At 38.1% G+C, this 23,923-nt stretch overlaps 1 protein-coding gene across 2 annotated transcripts in view; it reads right to left on the reverse strand.

The window, feature by feature from the left end:
* The window catches only part of GABRB1 (gamma-aminobutyric acid type A receptor subunit beta1), a 458,545-nt gene that overhangs the window by 416,464 nt on the left and 18,158 nt on the right, over nt 1-23,923 (reverse strand). The window contains exons 1-3 of one of the 2 annotated variants that reach the window (XM_084798647.1): nt 9,752-10,296; nt 9,493-9,584; nt 8,994-9,061 (exon numbers count right to left, since the gene is read on the reverse strand). In XM_084798647.1, the coding sequence (XP_084654773.1) occupies nt 8,994-9,061; nt 9,493-9,584; nt 9,752-9,831 (240 nt within the window). In that variant the 5' untranslated portion in view covers nt 9,832-10,296. Of the gene's footprint in view, nt 1-8,993; nt 9,062-9,492; nt 9,585-9,751; nt 10,297-23,923 lie in introns of those variants that run through there. The other variant, XM_084798648.1, reaches the window with a different exon arrangement.

The following is a 23,923-nucleotide window of genomic DNA, read 5'->3' on the forward strand; positions in this document are numbered from 1 at the left end:
CGTATATATACACTAAATTCTTTCAAGGTTCTACCCACCCAGGATACTTCATGCTGTTCCAGGCATGGCTTCCTATTCATCTTCTTTGCATTTTTAGCCTACACAAAATTGCGAGCGACTGTTTCTCTTCTAGATTCATTCCAGTCATAGACCCCTTATGGTGTCTTAGAAATTATTTCTTTGTGCTCCAGGGAGATCTCATGCATACAGGCATCTATCAAAGAATCCTTTACATTGCTTAAACATAACTGTGTTATTATACATTTTCCTCCAAACCTCAAAAATCACTGAGAGTCTGGAACTAGTCCTAGTGTCATCTCTGTTCTGGACTCTAGTCAAGATGTGATAAAGGACTAAATGTTTGGTACATGAATAGAAACACTCTAAATCAAGATGGTTATCAATGTTTCAAAAATCTTCTTAGGGAAAAATTTTCATGCTTCAAAATTAGAACTTAAAAAACAAAAACTACATAAGCTGTACAATGGGCATAAAGTGCTCCCCTTGTTATTCGATTAATTAAAAGAGTGCTTTTAGAAAAATTCCCTTTACTCTTACATTCAAATACAATAGCAGGTTTTACTGGGGATGTGATTGGTGGGTGATAATACATTGATCCTCTTGGTAGGTATCTGATGATCGTAATAAGGAATAATTGGCTCACAGCAGATGAAAATGTGACCAGCCTCCCCGCAAGTTATCGCTACTGGTGGGAATCAAGTGTTCATGAATCACACGTGACAGGCACTGAGTAACAGATGATGGAAGGCTGCTATGAATTTCCCACTCAACAGAGAAGTTAGGGGACTTCAGGAAATGCACAATCGGCTGAAAACAAATGTGCTCTAAGATCAGTCCTACTCTTAGGGAAAATTGAATTCAGTGTTTCCTAGGATCATAGAGGAAAAATATACTAACAGTTATTCTATATCCACCAACTTATCTTCCTGTTATCACCAAGGATAACTATGATATTTGAGCCCATTCCTGAAACTTAAGCCAGGAGAAACATTTACGTTCATTTTACTTTAAATAAAAGCATCTTAGCTTTCTGATAAAGCAATAATTCATTCGTGTATGAATGCTGATGATGCTAGCAAATACTTAGGACAGTGGTTCTTAACCTGGAGGTCACATATCAGATATCCTACTTAGCAGATTTACATACAATTCACAACAGTAGTAAAATTACAGTTATGAAATAGCAAAAGATAATTTTATTGTTGGGGACTACCTCAACATAAGGAACTGTATGAAAAGGTTGCGACGTTAGGGACTTTGAGAACCATTGGCTTAGGGGAAACATTAAAGAAAAAAAACACCAGAAACATTTGAAAGTGACACTGAGATTCAGTTCAAAGAAACACTGAGGAAATATTTTAGGAAAATTAGATAAGCCCTTCGAGACATGTAAGTCTCGGTGGGGGGAGGAGGGGACCAGTTGACTTCTGTTCCATATAAAATCCTGAAATGTGAGTTTGGTAGCAACAGAGGGGTATTTCCAGCAGGAGTAGAGTGGATAACAGCAGATTAGAAATACCTAGAAATTAGGGGTTGTTTTTACTTCAGTGTTCAGCACAATATAAATTAAGCATCAATCAAGTCTTGAGTATGACCACTGACCCATAATTTCTTGCTAATGTCTTTGTAGATATATTAAGGAAGAAAAGGTTGGATAATAATCTCATGACTGATCAAAATATTGCCTCATGACGACACCAGCCACCATCTCATTCCATCATTCCTGAGGTGTTCCCAGGAGGATTTCAGAGCTTCCAGTCTCTAACAACCCAATAACTGCGTGTGGATTGGCTTGCTGACCAGGAGAACTGGATGGAGCAATACAGTGTCTAACAGTGGAATAAAACAAAGTAATTCCTTATTCTGATGGTGTCTAAATTCTTTAAGGACAGAAATTTTAGGATATTTGAACTTAAAGGGCTTTAACAGGACTATGACTTGATTCGTTTTCCAGCTGAACTTGCTAATTTCCGGAGAAGAAGAAATCCTCACTCAAGTTCCCAAAGTCAATCCTAGTAGCACTTTAAACCCTTAAGCGTTACTAGCTTGGCGATTCAGACGCAGCCATTGGGACACACAGCCTGCTTTAGTTTTTTTTTAGTTAACCATTTTATAGTGATATTAGCCCCTCCCCTCTCTTCCCAGTCCTTCATTCACACCCCCTTCTCCCTCCCCTCTCAACTTCTTTTCAGAGAGAGAAGGATTCTAAGGGGTACCAACCCACCTTGGCACCTCAAGTCACAGCAGGACTAAGAGCATCCTTTCCTGCTGAGGCCACACAAGGCAGCCCAGCTAGATGAGGGTAGGGAGCTGTGTGTGGAGGGGAACAGGGAGGGAGATCAGGGATGTTTGATTTCAGATTTTACAACTGCTCTCATGTGTCTCAGTCTGGCCTGAACTTGCAATGTACCCAAACATCTGATCTCTCTGCCTCCACCACTTCACTGCATGCATTATAGACATGTGCCATGACGCTCAGGTTTTGTGGTGCCAGGCAACCAAACTTGGCTTTCTACATGTTAGGCAATCACTCTATAGATCTATCCATGAGCTACACTCCTAAGTCCTGGTTTCAAACTTTGACTTTTCCATTCACCAGCCCTGTCGCTTTGGAGCTCAATTTTGAATTTCTCTCATCCTGTGCTTCTCTGTGTCTTAGCTTCAGTTTCTCAATCTTTAGTGAGAGATGAGAAATACAAACCTTTAAACCAGAGTTAAATAAGCAATTAATTTTAAATTTATGGAAAATATATTGTACATATGGGTATTATCCAATAAATATTCTTATTTATTTTCACTATATTACGTACTTTAATGCCCAATCTGGTCTTGTAATTCTAAAATTGCTGACTTTTATATATGAACGACAACATTTTAAGATGTAGATAATCTGATTTTAATGTGACTTAAAGCATAAAATACCTGTTATCTCCAAACAGATAGCCAAAGCAAACAGTTTCTCTCTCAGTATATTCTAGTGCAGAGCCTGAGAGGGTCCCTGTTGAGTTCTCACATAAGAGAAAGGGGTGCTAATTTGTTTATCTGCTGGTGTGTATTCCAGCTTTTAATTGGTACTGACCTATTTGCTCCATTTCCAAAGGAAATTTTATGATATCCCAAGAGAGTTTATTGACAGCAGCAAGAATATATTTGGGCTATTTTTAACACAGCTGTTGCTAGCTGTTTGGTAGAGGAAAACAGTTTTGGTATTCAGTATTTTGAAGAGTGAAAGTAAATGGTAATCTATAAAGGTAAAGGATGGAATTATTGACTATTGGGCTTAGCAGACCCCCCCACCCCCCACACACACACTTAGCACTAGCTGGTAACAAGTATTGATACAGGAAGATACCAGGCTACACTGAACCACATCCTCCATGCTCTTGTCTGCATCTTGTTTATCTTTAATTTTGAAACTATTCTTCCCTTTGAGGACAGCTACTTAATAGAATAATTAGAAAGTAACTTCATACTTAATGTGAGATCTGGACACACTACTATTGCTAGAGAAAATTAAGAGGGAAAAAGTTTGCTTTTAAATATAATACTAGAATAATGTCTTCAATTTTGATATTTAAAGTACTGTCTGTACACTAGCAATTGGCATCTTGCAAGAGAAACATAAAATATCAGACCCTTCCCCTATGCCAAATGTCAGATTCAGAATTTGTATTTTATGAGCCTCAGGGTGACTGAGGTATGCCTTTAAGATTAAAAAACTGGGACATAGAGAAAGAAGGATTATTGCAGAGAGAAATTCTTACAGGTGGCTCTTGTCTTGAGTCACCATGGTGATGGCAATTAAACATAACTGGAGGATATACCAAGAGCCTATAGAATCTAATATTAAAATAGCAACAACACAGACTATAAATAGATATCTGTTCAGTTTATTTTTCTGCATTATTTCTAAAATTGTGTCTTTTTTGTTCTTGTCATTGTGGATACTATTTGTGATTCACATAAGCCTGTTTACATCTGCAGAAAAGTGAAGGCAGGAGCAAGGCTACCTCTTACTAGAAACGGCTGGTACTGTGTCTGAGTTTGAGTCAGAGATCTCCATGTATGGTCTTCTGCATGTGGGCACTTAGACTCTTATATCTTTAGCTTGATGAAAGAAATTGTGTTTGGAATTACTTCTTTTTTTTAAATTTGATTTTAATTTTATTAATTTATTCAGATTACAACTCAATTGCTATTCCATCCCTTGTGTCCTCCCATTCCTTCCTCCCTCCTGCTTTCACTCTATTCCCCTCCTCTAGGTCTAAGACAGAGGGGGACCTCCTCCCCCACTATATGGTCATAGGATATCAAGTCTCATCTTGGTAGCCTGCTTATTCTTTCTTTGAGTGCCATCAGGCCTCCCCACCAAGGAGAGGTGGTCAAATATGGAGCACCGGAGCTCATGCCAAAGTCAGTGCTCGCTCTCCACATAACTGTGGAGAATGTCCTGTCCATTGGGTAGATCAGAGTAGGGCTTTGATGTTTACTATTGTATTGTCCTTAATTAGTGCAATAGTTTGAGCAGAAACCCCTGGGCCCTGATCCACCCATCAAGATGTTCTTCTTGTAGGTTTCTAGGACCCTCTGGGTCCTTCTATTTCCCCATCTCCCATATTTCTCTTACCTAGAGTCTCAGTAGGATGTCTTCACATCTATCCCAATCTCCTAGTAAGTGAAGACTTTCATGGGACATGCCTTTGGGCTAGTGTCCAATTATAAGTAAATATATACCATGTAAGTCTTTCTGCTTCTGGGTTAACTCACTCATTATGACCATTTATAGTCCCATCCATTTGTCCACAAATTTTGGGATTTCCTAGTTCTTAATAGCTAAGTAGTATTCATAGTGTAAATGTACCACAGTTTGTTTATCCATTCTTCAACTGAGGAACATTTAGGCTGTTTCCAGGTTCTGGCTGTTATGAATAAGGTTACTATGAACATGGTTGAGCATATGTCCTTGTTGTGTGGTGGAGCATTTTCTGGGTATATTCCAAGGAGTTGAGTAGCTGGGTCTTGAGGAAGCCCTAATCCCAGTTTTCTGAGAAAGTGTCAGATAGATTTCCAAATGGAATTGCTTCTTGATGATTGCACCTGACTCTTGCATGACAAGGACAGAAATTAGAATGGAAAAGCTTAACTCCTTTGTTGTTTACAGGAAGCATCATGTTTCACTAAGATACTACTCAAAAAAAGAACTTCTGTGTGCTACTGACTCTTTTATTGGGGAGATGGTAGTTACTTTATGACTTGTTGCCAGGAGCCCTTACCTCCTTGCGTTCTACCCGCTCCTTGTTCTAGTCAGTCATGTACCTCACGTATGTGTGTGTAGTGCTTCATAGAATTTCTAAAAGTATAAAGATTTGAAGTGTTTATTGTACAATAAATGGAAACTGTAGTAGTTTTTTTCTATATAAGAGTTTTGAAAATAATAACTATGTGGTTACTGTCACATCACCAGAAAGTCTATAATGAGAAAAAAAAAGCCTTTCTTTTTGAGCCAGTAATAATTAATGCCTTTAAAGGAGTCTTTCTCTCAATTATATATACATATACACACACATACATATATGTCTTTCTACATTAGAATTATTCGAAAGGTTTTTTGTTTGCTGCTCAGAGCTAATGAATTATTTTTCTCATATTTTACTTAAATTAATTTGTAACTAAAACATAAAAATATATCAACCATGAACAATAATGTATTAATAAACCTTAAGGTTTCTGATAGATACTTTTTGACATATGGTTTCCTTTTCTTTTCTTAATTCTAGAACATCATTTTATATCCTGCGGGACATTAGTCAGAAAGTAGTCCTAATATGACATTATTCTTCAAAGTGACCAATATTATAAACAAAATTGGAAACATTTTACTTAGACTAGTACAAAAAAGATAAAAATTAATAGAGTCCTACTTCTCCAACCCATTAATTTAATGAATAATTATCATGTCATGCTCCCAGCCATGGAATGGGTAACAACAGTAATGACCAAAAATGTAAAAATTAGCCATGTTGCAGTAATGGATTTAACTTACATTCTTATTAACTATTAGTTGTATTATTTTATCGTCAGTTCTTATTTTGTTTTCAATTTGTATAATTTTCCTGTCATATAATCATATTTAAGTTAGTGCCCATAAAGGTGCAGAAGCATGCTTAATAGCAAGCTACAGGTTTTGCTTCCCACAGACCATTAGTTCTATAGCACCTCAGAAGCATGTTACAGAGGATTCTAGTCTTGATAAGGGGTAGAGGTGGGCCTAACTGTCCCTGTTCTGTGTGTCCTGTTTTCTCAACTCTTCGAAAGAAAACTCCTCTGAATTTCCATTGTCCTTAGTGTTTTCTTTTTTTTTCTCCTTTATTAATTTATTCTTGTTACATCTCAATTGTTATTCCATCCCTTGTATCCTCCCATTCTTCCCTCCCTCCCATTTTCCCCTTATTCCCCTCCCCTATGACTGTTCCTGAGGGGGATTACCTCCCCCTGTATATGCTCATAGGGTCTTGATGTCCTTAGTGTTTTCATTTCAACACATTGCCATTGATAAGACACTAAATTAAAATCATATCTTGTCAGTAGCTCCCATTATTAAAAGGAAAAGAATACACAGAGTAAGGTTTCTTATTTTCCAGCTTTCTGTGGCCACTGTTCCTCTATGTCTCTGATGTCACAATAAATGAAATCAGTATTTTGGTAAAGAGCCTTATCAAAGGCTTATCTACTGAGTGACTATTAAAAACTACCAAGTGCACATATCATAGAGCAGTGAGTAAACAGGCTGTATGATTCAGTCATTAAGAGGTGGTGTTCATGCTATAGCACGTACATATGGCCCCTCTCAGCTTGTGTATGACCTCTATTCAACTGACAAGGCAGAGCTTTTTGTCAAGGTGGTTGTTATCATTATGCAACTTATATATTCAATTACAGTTTAAAAGAACATAGTATGTATATAGATTGTGTGTGTGTGTGCATGCTCTATGTGCATCTGTGTGGAGTGTGTGTGTGTGTGTGTGTGTGTGTGTGTGTGTGTGTGTGTGTGTGTAATTACTGTTGGGAGTCCTCCTTAGGGCTTTGCACTTTTGGAAATTTAAGTACTCTATTACATTGACATAGACCATTGACAGAGGCACAATTTGCCTTCTGGGATTTTAGATCTTCTATATTGTAAATGAACTATGGAGATATTTATAAGATGCCAGATAAGGGATTAAACAAAACAAGTGAATGCTATCATAATGAATTTGCATTGACACTAACTGCTAAGCTAATACATTGTCCAGTGCTTCTGGTGGCATTTGCAGTCATGGGCCACAGTTCTTGTCACATCTTATCACGCTGCTCTGCATATTTGCTAACAGTTGCATAGTGGTAACAGCATGCATGTAAACAGAGTATTAGCCTGTTAAAATCTTCGCTAAGTAAAAAAAATGCACTTGTTCATCAAATTTGAAAAAAAAAAGGATTTTTCAGTGTAGTAGTCAACAATCCTTGAAAATTATTATTTGAAACATTATATAGTATTTTAAATAGACATTTAAGACAGTGAGAGTTTCAACTCTGCTCCCAAAGCCAAACATTTTATCATTATACCATCCACTGAAAGATATATAAATGTATTTATTGCTTTATGATATAATCTAAAAGATGAAAAGAAAAGTTCTTAAACCTTACATATTACTATAAACAAAGGCCCACTAGGAGTGGGATGAGCAATTCAATAACTGTTACAGACAGAAAAATCCTAAAGGAACCTCATCTAAGTTACTCAGCATATCTAAATTTCTGTTGCTGCAATTATTTTCCGAATGGAATAAAAATGGCATTTTGTTCTTGTAGAACTAGCTGTTCCCTGGATGATGGATTCTAGAAAAGCAACAGGCATTTCCTTCACCCTTGAACTCTACAGACTAGAAAGCGGCTTCCCAGGGTGAGTGGTAACAATCAACAGCAAAAGTGGCAGCTATCTTAAATCCCATTTAAGAGACTCCCCCCCAAAAAAAGATATGACAGGAAGATGAGTAGAGGGGGAAGGAAGAAGAGAAGGAAAAGGGAAGGAAGGCAGGGATGGAGGTAGAGAAGCAGGAAGGAAGGAAATAAGGAAGAAGCGCGGGATGGTGGTAGAGAAGCACAGATCCCTTAGAATTAATGACTATTATAATCCACCCCTCCCCTGCTACACGTAATTTAAAAACAATACAGTTCTTTTAATCATCAGGTCTCTCTTTTTTTTTTTTTTCTGTCTAGGTTTCTAGAATAAAGCAACGCCATATGACTCAACCGGTTCTCTTTCAGTACAAAATTTGCAAGCTACAGAATAACAAAACATGAACCCTCGAATGGGAACAGAATGCCCAAAAAGCAAGCCTGGGTACTTCTACGGTTTGCAATTCTGAACTGTTCATCTCAGCCTGTTGCTCCAGCCACACGCTGTGCTGGATTCTGTAGTAGGGAGGGGACACTTGCGAGCCCTGACAGCTTGCTGGCTGAACTGGGTGAGTTGGGGCTCACAGACTGCTGAGGGGAGCTGTGGCGATTGTGAGGGCTGAGCCTGGCCAGGCTGTGGCTGCAAACCCTTGATCCGCGGGACCCCAGTGCAGGCCACCTGGCCGCCGACAGATGGTGCCCTGCACACCCCCACAAGCAGGGAGACCCGGCTAAAGTGAGGCTCAGACTCCGCCCCAGCCAATCCTAGGGCGCAACAGCCCCTCTCCCTTCCCAAAATAGTGCGGAGTACGTCTCCTTCGGAACACCGCAGTAGCCTGTGTGTGTCGAAAATACAAACTGTGGGGCATCAGACAGTGTGTGTACTGGAGTGGGGCGTACGCGCGGAGTGGGACCTTGGGGCCCAGGGCCGAGGTACCACTAATGAAAAGCAGTGTGTGTGTAGGGGGGGGGGGGGAGGTCCATTTCGCAACTGCGTAAGCTCGGCCAGCCGCTGAGCCCTTGGGGAAGCCACTCACCATGTTCACTTCCGAGACCATGTCTATGCTGGCAACATCGATCCGCATCCCGACGTCCACCGGGGGCCCTGCCGGGGAGGTGGACCACAGCAAAGACAGTCTTTGAGTGGCTGTGGGCTGAGGGGGGATTGGGGGCTTCCCAGATCTTATTACAGACTTAACAGGCTCCCTCCCTACCCCTTTCTTGTTGTAGGGGACAGACTGAGAAAACAGGTGTGGGCACACGCATGATGCAGTGACAGTGCAGAGGGTGTGTCAGGTTGAGGAGAGGGACAGCTCAGCCTAAGGATACGTCCACCTGAGATTAGGGATTGCGAGTGTGTGTGTGTGTGTGTGTGTGTGTGTGTGTGTGTGTGTGTGTGTGTGTGTCAGTGTCCAGGGCGTAGTACTGCACGTTTACAAAAATGATAAAAGGGGGAAGGGGCGTTATTTCTGACAAAAAAAAAAAAGGTGAACTAGGGATGGGTTACAGGTTGAAAAAAAAATGATGAAGCATTACCTCCAAAGTCCGGCCGCAAGCGAATGTCATATCCTTTGAGCAGTCGGTCCACTGTCTCTTTCACGTATGACATGTTGCTGGGTTCATTGGAGCTGAAGGGAAGAAGTAGGGACCGTATTCAGAATGAGCACAAACTGCAAACAGACATTAAAAAGATCCAGGCACACCTACCCCCAAATAACAAGATACATGATCCAGCAGTACGGAAAAAAGAAAAACAGCAAGGAAAAAAAGAGAGAAATTGAAGCAGGCAGCTCACCTGTGTGCACAACAGACCATGGCAACCATCACAGGAAAAGAAAGAAGCCCCAAACTCTCTCGATTTTGTACTGTCCACATTACTAACTCTGATGAAAGAATTGTCTTTTCTGCGAAGATTCAAGGAATGCAACTTAGTCGGCGGCTGGGCAGTAATTCCCGAATGGACTTGCGCATGCGCAGAGGGTACTCACTACCAAAAGACACCTTGTGCCTTGCAAACAATATTCCTAGTAGAACAGGCAACAGATTTCAATCCCTTTAAAGTTCCTGTCTGAGGTGCTCTGCGTTCTCCGGTAGTCGGATACAACCTGCTGTCTCTATGCAGGGGAGCGCTAAGTGCCTGTGTGTGCCCAGTTTTTCTGCGCTGTGGTTTGCTGCTTTTCTTTCCCTCTGTCCTAAAGTGGATCTCTCTCTCTCTCTCTCTCTCTCTCTCTCTCTCTCTCTCTCTCTCTCTCTCTCTCTCTCTCTCTCTCTCTCTCTCTCTCTCTCTCTCTCTCTCTCTCTCTCTCTCTCTCTCTCTCTCTCTCTCTCTCTCTCTCTCTCTCGTTTTGCAGGTCCTAGAACAAAAAGTCTGGAGCCCGTTCTCTTATTGCGTACAGAAAAGGAGAGCGTGCTGGAGGGATGTGGGCAGCAACAGTGGCAAATAGAGAAATAAAAAGAGGAGGTTGGGTTTGGGAATTTACTAATCTTTTCCTCTTCTGAGGTAACCAGAGTAGCAGCCAGCTTGGAGTAGTGCTTCACCGGATTAGGAGAGGAGGAAGTGACCAACATTTGGATGCACTCCTTACCTTTCTCTCCACTCTTCATCAGTAGATTGGGGTGGAAAGTGAAGGAAACCTGGGCAGGGGTGGGTGTGGGGCAACCCGGACCATGAATCCCTTTTCCTAGGGAGATCTTGTAATTTTTAGTAGGCGATGCTTCTGGCTTTCAACTGCCAGCATGGTGACTCTTTTGCTAATCCCTGCATGAACACTGAACATCCTAGGTCTAACATGCATTAGGCAGTAGGAAAGAACTCTGGAGCAGCCAATCTCCTTTGGAATAAAAAGAAGTTCCTAAATGTAATTCAATAAATATCACTAAACACATTTTAGGTTATTGGAGACTCTGGGCTAGGCTCATGTCCTTAAATAGCATCTATAATGTTTTTATTATATACTAGATATCCTGAGATGGGCTAAACTTAAAGGTGTTTCTGGCCTAGAGAAATTCACAAACTACTTATAAACATAAGCAAATGTAATGTATCTTTATGTAATCTGTGTAGACTGAAGAATTATTATTATACCAAGAAGCATTAGAAATTATTCCGGAGGAGAAGAAAACAGGGGGAAGAGAAACCTCTTCCCAGATCAGGAAGGGGAATTCTTCTTAGGGGAAAACAATAGGTACCTAATTTTGTAGAATAGAAAATTTACCTGTAAACTGAATGCAAAAGAGATCCATTATAAAGAGAGGGAAGACAGAAGTGATGGTGGGTGATGGGATGTGAAAGAAAATAGAGGAGATTTTCTAGATTTCTGGAAATCACTAAACATTTAAGCAAGGATGAGCAGGGCTGAATTTGGGTTTTAGAAAAGAACATTCTGGTTTCAGATTACCGAAACTAGAAGTTAATAGCAAACTGTCAGTAAGTAGTGGACTCTGCATTTCAAGCTAGAATCCTTGAGTATGTCTACTCTATACATTATATAGTACAGACCATAAGAGTAGGAATTAGATAAAGAAAACAAAAAGAAAGGAGTGTTATTGCAGAAGGAAATAAAGCAAGATACTCTTTAGTTTGGAGAGACTTAACAGGCAGTGGCAGTCATAAGCTTTCTGAACTGTAGCAGAGACATCAGGAGACGACAAGTGGCACAGATGGATGTCCTTTGAGGAGTTGTACCAAACATTCCCACATGTGCTGAATTTAATATTATCAAAAGAGAAAAAAGGCAGTAACATTAATTGATTATTATATTTGAGCACCACAAAATCATCAATCCCTCATTGCTAAGTCTCAGATCCGTTAGTTTGCTTAAGAGGATGTCAATTTGCTTTAAAATACAAATGGATCCGCTTTTAATGGGTAAAAGAGAAGGTTCACTAACATTTCAAGGCCATGCTGAAACAAGCCATCTCTCTGTTCTTCGCAATTGCCCAAAAGCCACACTGTGGAAAACAAGCCACTTAGAGGTTTATTTGATTCGTTTGCTTGTGCATTCATTCCACAAATGTTTACTGAGCGTTTAGTAGGTGTCAGCCTTGGTGCTAGGAGCTGCTGGTCTTGCAGTGAACAGAACAGTGCTCAAGGTCCCTTCCCACCTGTGGAGGTTGCAAACACGTTCAAGTCAGAAAGGAAATATTTGGTTGGATGTTCTCTGTGGTTGGCCATTTAACTTGTTCAACATTCATTAGAATGTGCATTTTTTAACTGGTCACAAACCCCCAAGCTCTTTTTTTTTTTTTAAATAGAAAGCAACATTTGCATGAGTAAGGTCTGCTTGAGAGCCATGCTTTACTCTTGAGTCAAGGTGTGTGCTTGGATATTTAATCCTAGTGTTAAACATGCCAGACCAGTTGCTTTGAAATTATACTTTCTGATTACATGAAAGGATAGTATAAAAAATTATATAATAGTAATTTTCCATTTTTATTAGCATGTGTTAATGGTATGAAATACTGTTTTATTATGACATTTCACACAATAGCCACTACTTATCACTGGAATACTGCTAAAGATGTAGCCTGGCTTGTCTCTAGTCTATTCTGTAGGAGACCTGTCTGTGGGAAACTAGTTTCCCAGACCTTCACACTCTGGAAATTGTCTGATTTCCTGAGCAGTTTGCATCTTAATAACAATAAGAATCTTAAAACCCATTCCTCTTCTACTTGTTTTGATCACTGTGCATGTTAGAATTACAAATACAGGTTGGTTTTAATCATTATGCAAGATGTTAATGACCTGCATTTTGATCCATTGCATTTCTCCTTGATGCCTTAAGAACCTAAATTTAATCTCCCCTCTTCACACTTTACTCATTTAAAAACAGATGTGTTGCACTGAATATATAGAGTTTGTAAGTTGCCTTGGGACTGTGAAATAAATAAACTTTAAAAATTAAAAAGAAATTAATTAATAATTGATCCAGATGCTTTGGGGATTTTTTCCTCACAGCCTGAAAAAAAAACCCAACACTTTTTTCTCTTGTGAATTTTCTTGTTTCTTCCCAACACCTTTTTCTTCCTTCAGAGCTCAACCCAATTAAAAAAAAAAAGCTGGCTCTGAAGGCCATTTACAATCCCTATTTTATTTTCTTGTGCTGAACCTCTTCAAAGAAAATGGAACGAACTTACAGATTAGCATCCAAGTTAAAACAAAGGTAATTAAAAACACATTCAAAACATTCACAAGTATTCTTAGTATTATTTTTAGACAGAAAACAACAAGGAAACATAAGAAAAGCTATTGTATTACAATAACTTTAAGAATCCCAAACGGATCTGAAAAAGCTAGAAAAGTAGAAAAAGAATGGAAGAGAAATGTGAGAACTCAAAATTGCATCATTGTATCTGGGCTTAAAAACGGAAAACAATTTCAATCAAAATCCTTAAATTCAAATGGAAACTGAGAACCTAGTTTTAAAATTCAAGTGCAATAGCCAGAGGCCAGAGTAAGTCAGTACAGGCTTGGGTGACAACAAACACAATAACAGTAAGGGAGGCTCGGGAGGGTTTCTTTCTGAAATGCCAAAACACATTTAACCTACAAAAATGACAAGCTTCTATTGTTTTGTTTGGAATTTGTGTAGAGATAAGAAAAACTAGCACACACATGATCCAAAGCAGGAATAGATGAAATACAATAAAAAGTCTCAAAGCTAGTTTGTTTTTCCGTTAGAGAATATTTTACTTTGTTACACATACAAAATTTTAAGACAGATATAGATAAAAGTAAAAGATAAAATACAAAACTTCAGAATTTTATAAAAGTTGAGTAGAATTCACTTTTCATCTTGTTTCATAGAATGAAGTTTAGTGTACAGTACTGGCTGAAGAATAAAATATTATATTCAGGTTGTTAGGTATTGTGTTAGGTATTGTTAGGTATGTGTTTAACATAAAGGCTTCCTACTTACTCCTTTCTGTATTTATTTACTAAGTGTGTGTGTGTGTGTGTGTGTGTGTGTGTGTGTGTGTGTGTGTGTGTATGGGGAATGTGTTTTGAAATTACACAACAATAAACCATAAAAGTGTAAAGGCATCAAAGTAACCAGTACATAATACAAAGGAAATACTAGGAAAGAACATTTCTTCTTTTTCATGTGGCCCAAGAATACATCTCAAAAGAGCTGAAACCTTCCTTTAGACATTGTAAGTCACTGAAATGTGATCTAGACCTAAAAACATCTTAACCCCTAAACAACTAAGCTTAATTGTAAAACTAAGCTATCTTGTCTTCGACTCCATCAGAGCCTTGAGAAGGAATAAAACTAGTTACCACAGTAAACAGGAAATGCAGGTTAGCAGCTTCCAAAGTGAAAAACATGACAGACAGTTTGCTACCTGAATAGTCAACCAAAACTCTCTATAATGTTGGAGCATCATCTTCAGCCTTCTGTTCCAGAATATCTGACAGAAATATTTGTGAGGCAGGAACTATTGGGGACTTGCTTACCCTGTCTTGGAGAAGTTTGGCCAATGACTCTGCCTGCATCCAAGCTTGCCCATTTTTTAGGCAGAATTCTGTCAGTGGCCAAAATGAGGACATTTTGCCCAGTGGCTGGTTTGCCACATTTAAAGCCATCTGCATAAGGAGATTCTTTGATGCTCATCATCTTCTTTGAGGTAGGCTGGGTGTAGCCGGGAGTTAACCTTCATATTGTCGATGAATCTTTAAAATAGTAAAAGCCTCTATGAGGTTTTGAAGAACTTATCTAGCTATTGTACCTTATCTATCTCAAGAATAATATCTATCTGTCAAACCTAGGATCTATATTTTTGTAAAATAATAGACTAGTAATTGACATGACCATAAATTGATCAACTAACAATTAACTCATATAACTTACTTATCCTAAACAGCCTGCAATAGCACTTACAAAGTATTGGAGGTAAACCTTGCAATCTACTTGAGTTATATGAGTACTATACCTCATATTACAGTAGATATGTATATATACATTATATAATGTGTGTGAAGAATAATCTTAAATTTGAATTCTATAGCAATATATCAGAAGTAAACTTATTTTGCAGCGACATATAACATTATACATCAATGCATTAAAAATAACCTTGAGAATAACAATTAAGGCCTTAAGTTGAGGAGTAGATTCAATAATCTACTTTTTGTCCTATCATCCCTAAATATTTTTATCTTCCCCCTTCTTTCTTTTCAGCCCCTATCTCTAAACCTAAGAAAGATAAAGAAAAAGAGAGACATCCCTGAGTCCAACTGAAAGGGAAAATTTTTAATTAGCATTAAAGCAACCAGAACAGCAGAGCTCTCTAACTCATAAGTGCAGGTCGACAGGTATGCTAGCCCAAGGTCCCAGATGATAAATCACAAAGAATGTGGAGATAGGAGACAAAGGCCTATTGACTGTTCCAGGGACCGGCTGGCCATGAAAGATAGGGAGGATACACAAGGACAAATTCCTGAGAGAAACAGGTACCGGACATGGTTGAATGAGTAATGAGCCAAGACCCCTCATCCAATCTTATGGTGTCTGCTTAATCCCCTCTTGAGGCCTGCACACAATGTTCCAGGTTTGAGTTTAACCAGATGTGTCCTTAGTTCAGATAAACATCTACCCTCGGGTTCCAAGAAAAACAGGAACCAAGGACTGTTCCCATGTGATTAAGTCTGAGCTTACCCCAGATCTGCCTACGCAATTTGCTGATGTTCAAATGTTTGAAACAACCAATCGTGTGTGGCCGCGCAAAAACTTCCCACTCCCCTCGACCCTTGCCCATATAAACCCCTAACCCCTGGGCTTCTGGGTCGACCCCTCTGTCTCCTGTGTGAGATACGTGTCGACCCGGAGCTCCGCCAATAAACTGCCTCATGTGTTTACAGCAAGTCGGTCGTTTGTGTGTCTTTGGGTGCGTGCCATCCCGAGGCTTGAGTGAGGGTCTCCCTTCAGGGGTCTTTCACAACCTTGTTTTCCCTCTGAATAAGACCAATAGTAAATTATAATTAATTCCCAGTGAAAATAAACATCTATAGCAAAAGAGAGCAACCAAAACCTACCCAATCCCCATTAAGGGAAATGGGGCATCATTGTCTTAATGTTTCTTCCAGGTGATTTTGGATTAATAATAACTTGGAGGGACACAAATAAAATTATAACATACTAAGTCTGAATAAATACTTGTTAGAAGTCTTGGTGGGCTTCCCTTTTTGGAATTAGAAATGCATTAAGCATGGGCATAGAAAGGTTTAAAATTGGCCTTAAGAAGGTAAATGCTTTTTAATACAAGCTCTCAAATAAAAATGTAGCTATATGATAAACAGTTACCAAGGAATAAGGACAGATACCAGGAAGAAGGGGGAATAAATGAAATAAAAATAAAAACCAAGCCATTACAGAAAGTAAGACTACTTTTAAATGATTATAATTGAATTACGGAATGCACAATTAAAAAAAGACACATTGCTTGGAGAAGACATGCACAAAACAGGAGTCCATGCCACCAATCACAATGGAAAGTCTGGGAGAAAAATTCTACATATGAAGTAAATGACGTAATTAGAGACCTTATAGTAAACTACATAACAAATACAATCAAATAATTATTGATGTGCTATTGGTTGAGAAGGAAGAAGCAGAAGAAGGAGGAGGGAAGAGGAGGAAGAAGAAAAAAGAAGAAGGAAGAGAAAAGAGGAAGGAGGAGGAAGGGGAAGAGGAAGAGGAAGAGGAGGACACTGGACACGGGAATGGAGGAGTACCAAATGTTAATAGCAGTTATGTAAGAAGAAATCAGGGGGAAAAAGAGGTGAGGACACAATTTTAAATTTAGAAATGTCCCAGAAAGGACAAAAGTTATTAATTTTATAATTGAACAGGCTCATTGAATGTTAAACAACATTAATTAGTCATATTCTAGTGAAATTTCAGAACATCTTGGATATAGAAAAAAATTCAAGATACTTTAGAGAAAAATAAATCATCTACATTGAAAAGGGAGTGACTTGGCATTCTTCATATCAGCAAAGTTAGCACAAGACAATAAAATCTTAAAAATCACAGCAAGCATCCAAAGTGTGAACTCTGTGCTCTAACCAACTAGCATTCCACTGTGTTAACACTATAAACTCACTTCTAAACATAGAAGAACTGAGAAAGTGTTGGCCCAACCGATCCTTCCAGCAGGAAAGATGCTTCCGGGGGGTGGGGGGAACTATAAATATGAACTAAAAGAAATTTTGACACAAAATGAAAAGATAAGCAAATAGATCTGTAAGACAAATCTTATGTGAAATGGTAGGAAATTTAAAACATAAATTACAAATTCATTCTCAATATACAGGCCAAAGATATAAACAAGAATATTATCATGTAGAGAAAGTGCCATAAAATGGGCAGGTTGTGGAGAAGGTAGGAACAGATACTGTGAGTACTGCCCTGTCCTTCTAGGGTTATGTTCAACTTACTGAACATTTGCCATGAGCCAAGAACTGCTTGAAGTTTTCTTCATATATTATGCCATTTATACCTAACATCTCTAAACTGTATTAATTTTTTGAAGTCTGTATGGATCAGACGAGAAGAGCCTGTGAATAACAAGCTCAGAAGTAAAGGGTCCCACAAGTTTCACGTGCACAACTGTACAGTTTCCGAAGGAAAACAGGAGATTAAGGGGAGGGCACTACTCAAATTCTTAGCAATGAAAAACAGAGAATCTGTCCAATGTATTAAGAAAGGTCTGCGATAGGAATTCAGTGCTATTACAGCTACAAAAATAAATGAGGGACCATCACACATAAGTGTTGGCGTTCCTGCTAGGATGGCAAGACATTCTGTCTGGGACTTGGGAGCCCAAAAATCACACAGTTCTGAGGTGGGACAGTTCCCAATGGAAGGGGATCAGGAGACATGGGAGACCAGGAACCAAGCAGCTCTGAGAGGAAGCCTCCTCAGGAGGCACTACAGCCCTGAAGGAGGATTTCCCCGGCTGAGATGGAGTGCTGCCCTGGAATGGCTTCTCTTGGCTGATCCTCCTCTGCAGAGTCTTAGCTCCCAGGGCAGGGCAGCCGCACCTGAGCCAAGGAGCTCTGGAGCCTCAGTCTTCATTTCTTCCAATGAGAGAGTCGCACTGGGCAGCAAATCTCATAAAGGGTATTTATTGGGAGGGATAAATCCAGAAGTGGCTGCTTCTGCTTCCAGGAGAAGACAGGGAACTGAGTAGTAAGCATGGCTTACACAGGATTTCTCAAAGGGTAGAGCTTTCTAGGGCTGAGATTTCCAGGGTGAAGAATGGTGGGATTTCATGTCCTGAGCCTAGGGGAGCTGAAGGATTGGTGGGCTTTCCTGTTCAGGGATTGGTAGATTTCCCCCCCCCCTCAACCCCCCTACCCCCTGTAGGGCAGGGTCTGGGTATTCTCCTGCCTCTGGGCTCAGGATGACATTTACAGACATTAGGGCCATAAGGGAAGTCTAAGAGGTGAGGCCCGGCTGCTGGAATTCTTTAGGTGGTGGTAGAGGGGGTTAGGGTTAGGGACTGGGCACTTTTCTGCCTTAAGGGTATACAAAGTTTACAGAAGGAGTCCATGGCAGGGACTTTTCCCTGCCTGTGAGTGGGCCAACAGTGAGGGTCTGTGCATGTGCAGCTGAGATAAAAATGCATCCCTGCCTATACATCACCTTGGGTACCTTCTACTTTCAAATTATTTTCACTCCCGATGCCAAGATTTTTAAATTACACCAATATAATCAGGGAAAATAAATTCCCGTTCTTAAAATTTAGTAATGCATTTTATAAATCACAAAGAAAGAGAGAAGAGATTAGGAAAGCAGAATCTGTAATGTTAAATCTACATTATTAGTAACACCGTTTCCATGATAGCTTTTGTCTAACTGTTAATAAGCCAATATATTACAAATTCAAAAATTTATTAGACATAAGATGGCTGTTTTCTAGAAAGAAATATGTCATTAGTTTTTAAAACAGAAAAATAAAAATAGATTTTATTGCTTATGGATAGACAAAAAAGTAAGAATTTCTATTACTGAAAGATAAAATATTCAGGCCAAATGGTTGAATTTAAAAGCAAGTTAATCATTTGAGCTCTAAAGGAGAATAACCAACTAGTCCAAGCATATTTTCAGCCTCTTATAAAACAAACAAACAATTTGTGGTTTGACTCTCCAAGAATGTCAAAGCATTACACAAAATGTTAGCTAAGTAATTCATCTATTGTTCCTTATGAAATAGTCACAATGAGAGTATGGAGTCACAGAAGCTGAGTGTGTGTCAAAACACTGGGAAGGCTGATGCAGAGTGACAACTTCAAGGCCTTCCTGGGCTTCAGAATGAGTTTAAGGCCACACAGAGTAATTTAGTAAGACCTGGTTTCAAAAGCTGTAAAAATTAAAAGTAGGTTGGGGATAGTTCAGCAGCTGGGCCCTAGGTTCAATGCCCAGCATTGGGAAAAAGTTAAGTTCCTGCACAACATTCTATAGACAATAATTAAAGTGAAAAATGTGTGTGTGTGTGTGTGTGTGTGTGTGTGTGTGTGTGTGTGTGTGTGCATTTGAGTATTAAAAATGAATCCCTATACATCCTAAGTATTTTTTCCTCGATGATAGCTATTCTCTCCTGTTTTATATATTATGTTTAGTTTCCAATGTGTTTCTTATTTCAACCTTTGCATTTAGTCCTAACCAGCACAGTTTCTGAACAAAACCCTTGTGGAAATCTATAGAACATACTTTTCAGCACTGCCCTGAGATGTCACACAGCATGCAGCTCTCAGTTAGGAAAACACTCATTTACAGTCCCTCCCTCCTGGCAGTAAGATATGTGACTAATGTGGCCCTTGGCTAGGTATCATTGGAAGGGAGTAAAATTTCGCATAGTTGTCAGAATCATACTGTTTTCCCTTCACATTTGTGACCTATCAAATGAATGGACCCTTTCAATGTGTTAAATGTTAACATAAGGGGGAATTTTGCAGTCTGACAACACCACACCCCTCTGGTTTAACTTGAGAAAGAGCACTTAGCAGCTCTACATCATGATTACCAGAGCCCTCACCAGTCTCTCCTAGAATTTACATACAACATTCATTTTGCTCTTCCCAACTTTATCCTTAAAAATAGTTCATATTATTTATTAAAAGTTAATATTTCTAATAGGTCAGAGACCATAGCATATGTTTTTTAAAAGCCAGCTCTCATTGAAATCATACAATGTCATTTTTGTACATTAAATTGTACCTCCTAGTAGAAATGTTTTAACACAGAAAAGAAAAAAAAACATTTGGGGATCTTATTTTTCATTTCCTCAGTAATGTATTAGTGGTTTCATAATTCACTGAAGTGTTAGTACATTACTCAATGATTAAGTGTAATGATTTTCCAAACATTTTTATTATGGCAATATTAAAAATACATCAGAGGGATACGATCATAGTGACACCTGGATTATTAGTGACACTAATCCTAGTCTTCTACAAGTGGAAGCAGAAGGATCTTTACTTTGTGGCCAGCCTGTGCTACACAGTGAGGTTCTTTCTCGTAAGTTTTTTTTTTATTACAAGAAATACAACAGGAGGAGGTAATCCCCCTCAGGAACAGTCATAGGGGAGGGGAATAAGGGGAAAATGGGAGGGAGGGAAGAATGGGAGGATACAAGCGATGGGATAACCATTGAGATGTAACAAGAATAAATTAATAAAGGAGAGAAAAAAGTATATTTTAAAGAATAAAAAGGAAATAACTGAAAAAAAATAAAGATTCCAAGCCCAATCTACCATCTGATATTTATTCTGAATAATCAATTATGAGATTTTGAAAATAAATGATTAATTGAGCATATATCCTACACTCAAATAACATAGGATTAAGATGGTTTGTGATATGCATGTATTTATGCATTTATTCTATATTACAAAGAATGTTCATTATATCTTAGATGTTTTAATAAAATAAATTACTAAAAAAATAAAAAAAATAAAGGTATCTTGAACTTTTAAAAAAATACAACAATAAAAATAGTAGGCTTGTTTTGACATTTAGTAGTCAACAACACGGCTTTTGTGAGGCAAAGAATGAAAAAGAGCAATACTTTGTAAAGAATATTTTTCCATTTTTCTTTTAAAGGGATAGGGCTCTAGCCCAGAGTTAGAGAAATAGACTAGTATGTGTATCAATAGAGTTTGGACCTCAATTATAAAAACCTCAAAATATTTGCTTGTGCAGTCTGACTCAATATAGTTTAAGGCACCATGTTGTGCCTTTAGCTGTAGGAAAACATGCCCATGGTCCTCTGTGTGTTTATGGCGTTTTTGTTTGGTTTGGTGCATGTTTTCATTTCTTTTGTTTTGTTTTATGAACTCCTTCCATATTTCCATGTATATTTGCTTTCTAATTAGCATTGAGTTGCTCTCATAGCCAGAAGTAGTTTCTCTGTCTACCTCACTGCTGTCACTGTAAGGTGTAGCCATTCCTTCCTCACAAATCGCTGAAACTTCCATTTCACCACTTTTTCTATAGCTCCATGGTTAACTCAATATATAATTTCCCACTATATTATGATCCCTAAAAATGATGTCTATGATACACCTACCAAAAATTATGGAAGGCTATGGAAGCTCAGATATATGTCTTGGACAAGAATGAAATACACAAATAAAAGTGTCCATGGTTCAGTGGACTAGAAAAGCCTCAATAAATTCTATTCTTAATCTCAGACATTCAATATGTTTCAAAACTCACATTTTCTATTGTTAAAAAACAAGCATATATTCTAGGCCAGCCTGGTCTACAAAGCAAGTCCAGGACAGCCAAAGCTAACAAAAAACAAAACAAAACAAAACAAAAACAAAAAACAAACAAACAAAAACCCCAAGCATATATTTTCAAATTAAAATAGATAGTTGCTATCAACCCTTTCTCATCAATGTGTATAAAATGTATAATATCAGATTTGTTCTCTAGTGATGAAAATTTTCATGCAGAGATATTACTTACACCTGTGGAAAGTCATCAAAAACTCAAGATTTTTTTGGACTAACTCATTTTGAATTTTTATAGAGTTGTGGCAACATTGTGTGTTGTCTGTGTGTGTTGTGTGTATGTGTATGCTTGTGTGTGGTGATTTCTACACACAAAACTCAAATTCAAGAACTCTTAATGTTTTTAGAATCTCTAAAGAGATTTGTACTTTATATGCTACTGAGATCATTTATGGCCAGAACTCCTGGATAGCTTCAGGAAAGTGGCTGGTTTCCAGGGGAACCAATTGTTAATTAGAGGGTTGAAAAGTTCAGTGTGACTGCTCACATTCTCCCAGTAGGAAAGAGGGCCAAGTGTTGAGGTGATCACCAATGGTTATTGATTAAATCAGTCATAGGCCTATAAGGACATTTCCAGAAATTCCCCAAAGAGCAATTGCAGAGACTCTGGGTTGACAGCCACATGAAGTTGTGGGTGTGGTGGATGCTTGGATAGAGGCTCTGAAAACATTGCTTCTTTCCTTAGTACCCTGCCCAAGGCACATTTCCCATCTTCCTTTTTCAATTTTATATTCTACAATGAATGGGCAATATTAAGAAAATTATTCTCTTAATTTCTATGAGCTGCCCTAGCCAATGATGTATAGAAAGAGAGTTAGGTGTAGAAAGCCATGAAGCCTATCCCATGGGTTACAATTACAGGAAATAACCTGGATATTCCATTGGTATCTGAATGGCCACTGATTATTTTGTGGTTCAAGCCTTTATCACCCCTTTAGAGCTGATCCTCCTTCTAAGTAAATAGTTGTAGAATTAAGTTATAGAAGCCCAACTAGTGTCTGCTGAGGAGAATGATTGAACGTTGTGAGCTAAGGAGGGCTTTCAACTGTAATAACAGAGATGAATATTTTTCCTAAACACAAGAATTTATAGAGAGAAAGCCATAAATCTTATTATTGATGGACTCAATGTACTATAAATACTCATTCAGCTTTCAGTCTAAATAGCAATGTAATTCCATTTAAATGCCAACAGTTTCTTTGAAAACATAGTGTAACATGTATATAATTCCTGACAGTTTCATGGTTCTTCTTGCTGTAGATAGTTTATTGCATATATGTGTAATAATATAAATGTATATGTAAAATATTTATTAAAAAGAAAGAAAGCAAAAAAGAAAATTTCTACCATCACTTTAAGAGACTTTTGGAATTTTAATTATGCTGATTTTGTATCTACATTTTAAACTTGTAGACTTATCTTATTATTCTGTTTCTATACAGGTGTAAGAACACAATAAAATAATATATGTTCCCTGTAAAAATTAATAATAACAAGTTTTCAACAACTAAAATAATATATATATATATAAACAAAATGGATGGTTCCTCCATCATAGCTCTATGGAGACTTGAAAATTCAGAATAAAAAAGCCAAAATCTGATCTAATAATATATGGTATCATTATAATTATGGAGACAACTGTAAGAGAGAATAACATTTCCTTTGGTTTAGGACTGATTAGTAAATAAGTAAAAGCAAAATCTTGGATGCATCTACACACAAAAAATACACAGTAGGATGAGAAGACTCATATACTTAACTACTCCTGAACTTAAGTCTTCTATGTAATACAATATAACATTAAACAGTTAAATTTGTCTTATATCCTGGCAAATATTTGTATCTGAACATTTAAGTAATGGCGTGAGGGGATCACACTTGATGCCTTCTTAGTATACACAGACAAATATAAGACAAAATATTAAAAATGTACAATGAAAGTATTTTTTTCAAAACATAAAAAATTAACAGCAAAATTCAAATCTACAATTAATGAAGTAGAGCCTGAATAACTATAAAGAAAATGAGTAAGCCAATAAAAGAATGAACAACGTATCAGAATTTCTGAACTCAAAGAAAGATAAATGCCATCTGAACGTGAGAAAAGACAGGAGAGATCCGAGATGGTGGCACTGATTGCCCACCGCTTCTGATCAACAG

The sequence above is a fragment of the Acomys minous genome (assembly GCF_964271855.1).
Source record: "Acomys minous genome assembly, chromosome: 10".
Classification (NCBI taxonomy): domain Eukaryota; kingdom Metazoa; phylum Chordata; class Mammalia; order Rodentia; family Muridae; genus Acomys; species Acomys minous.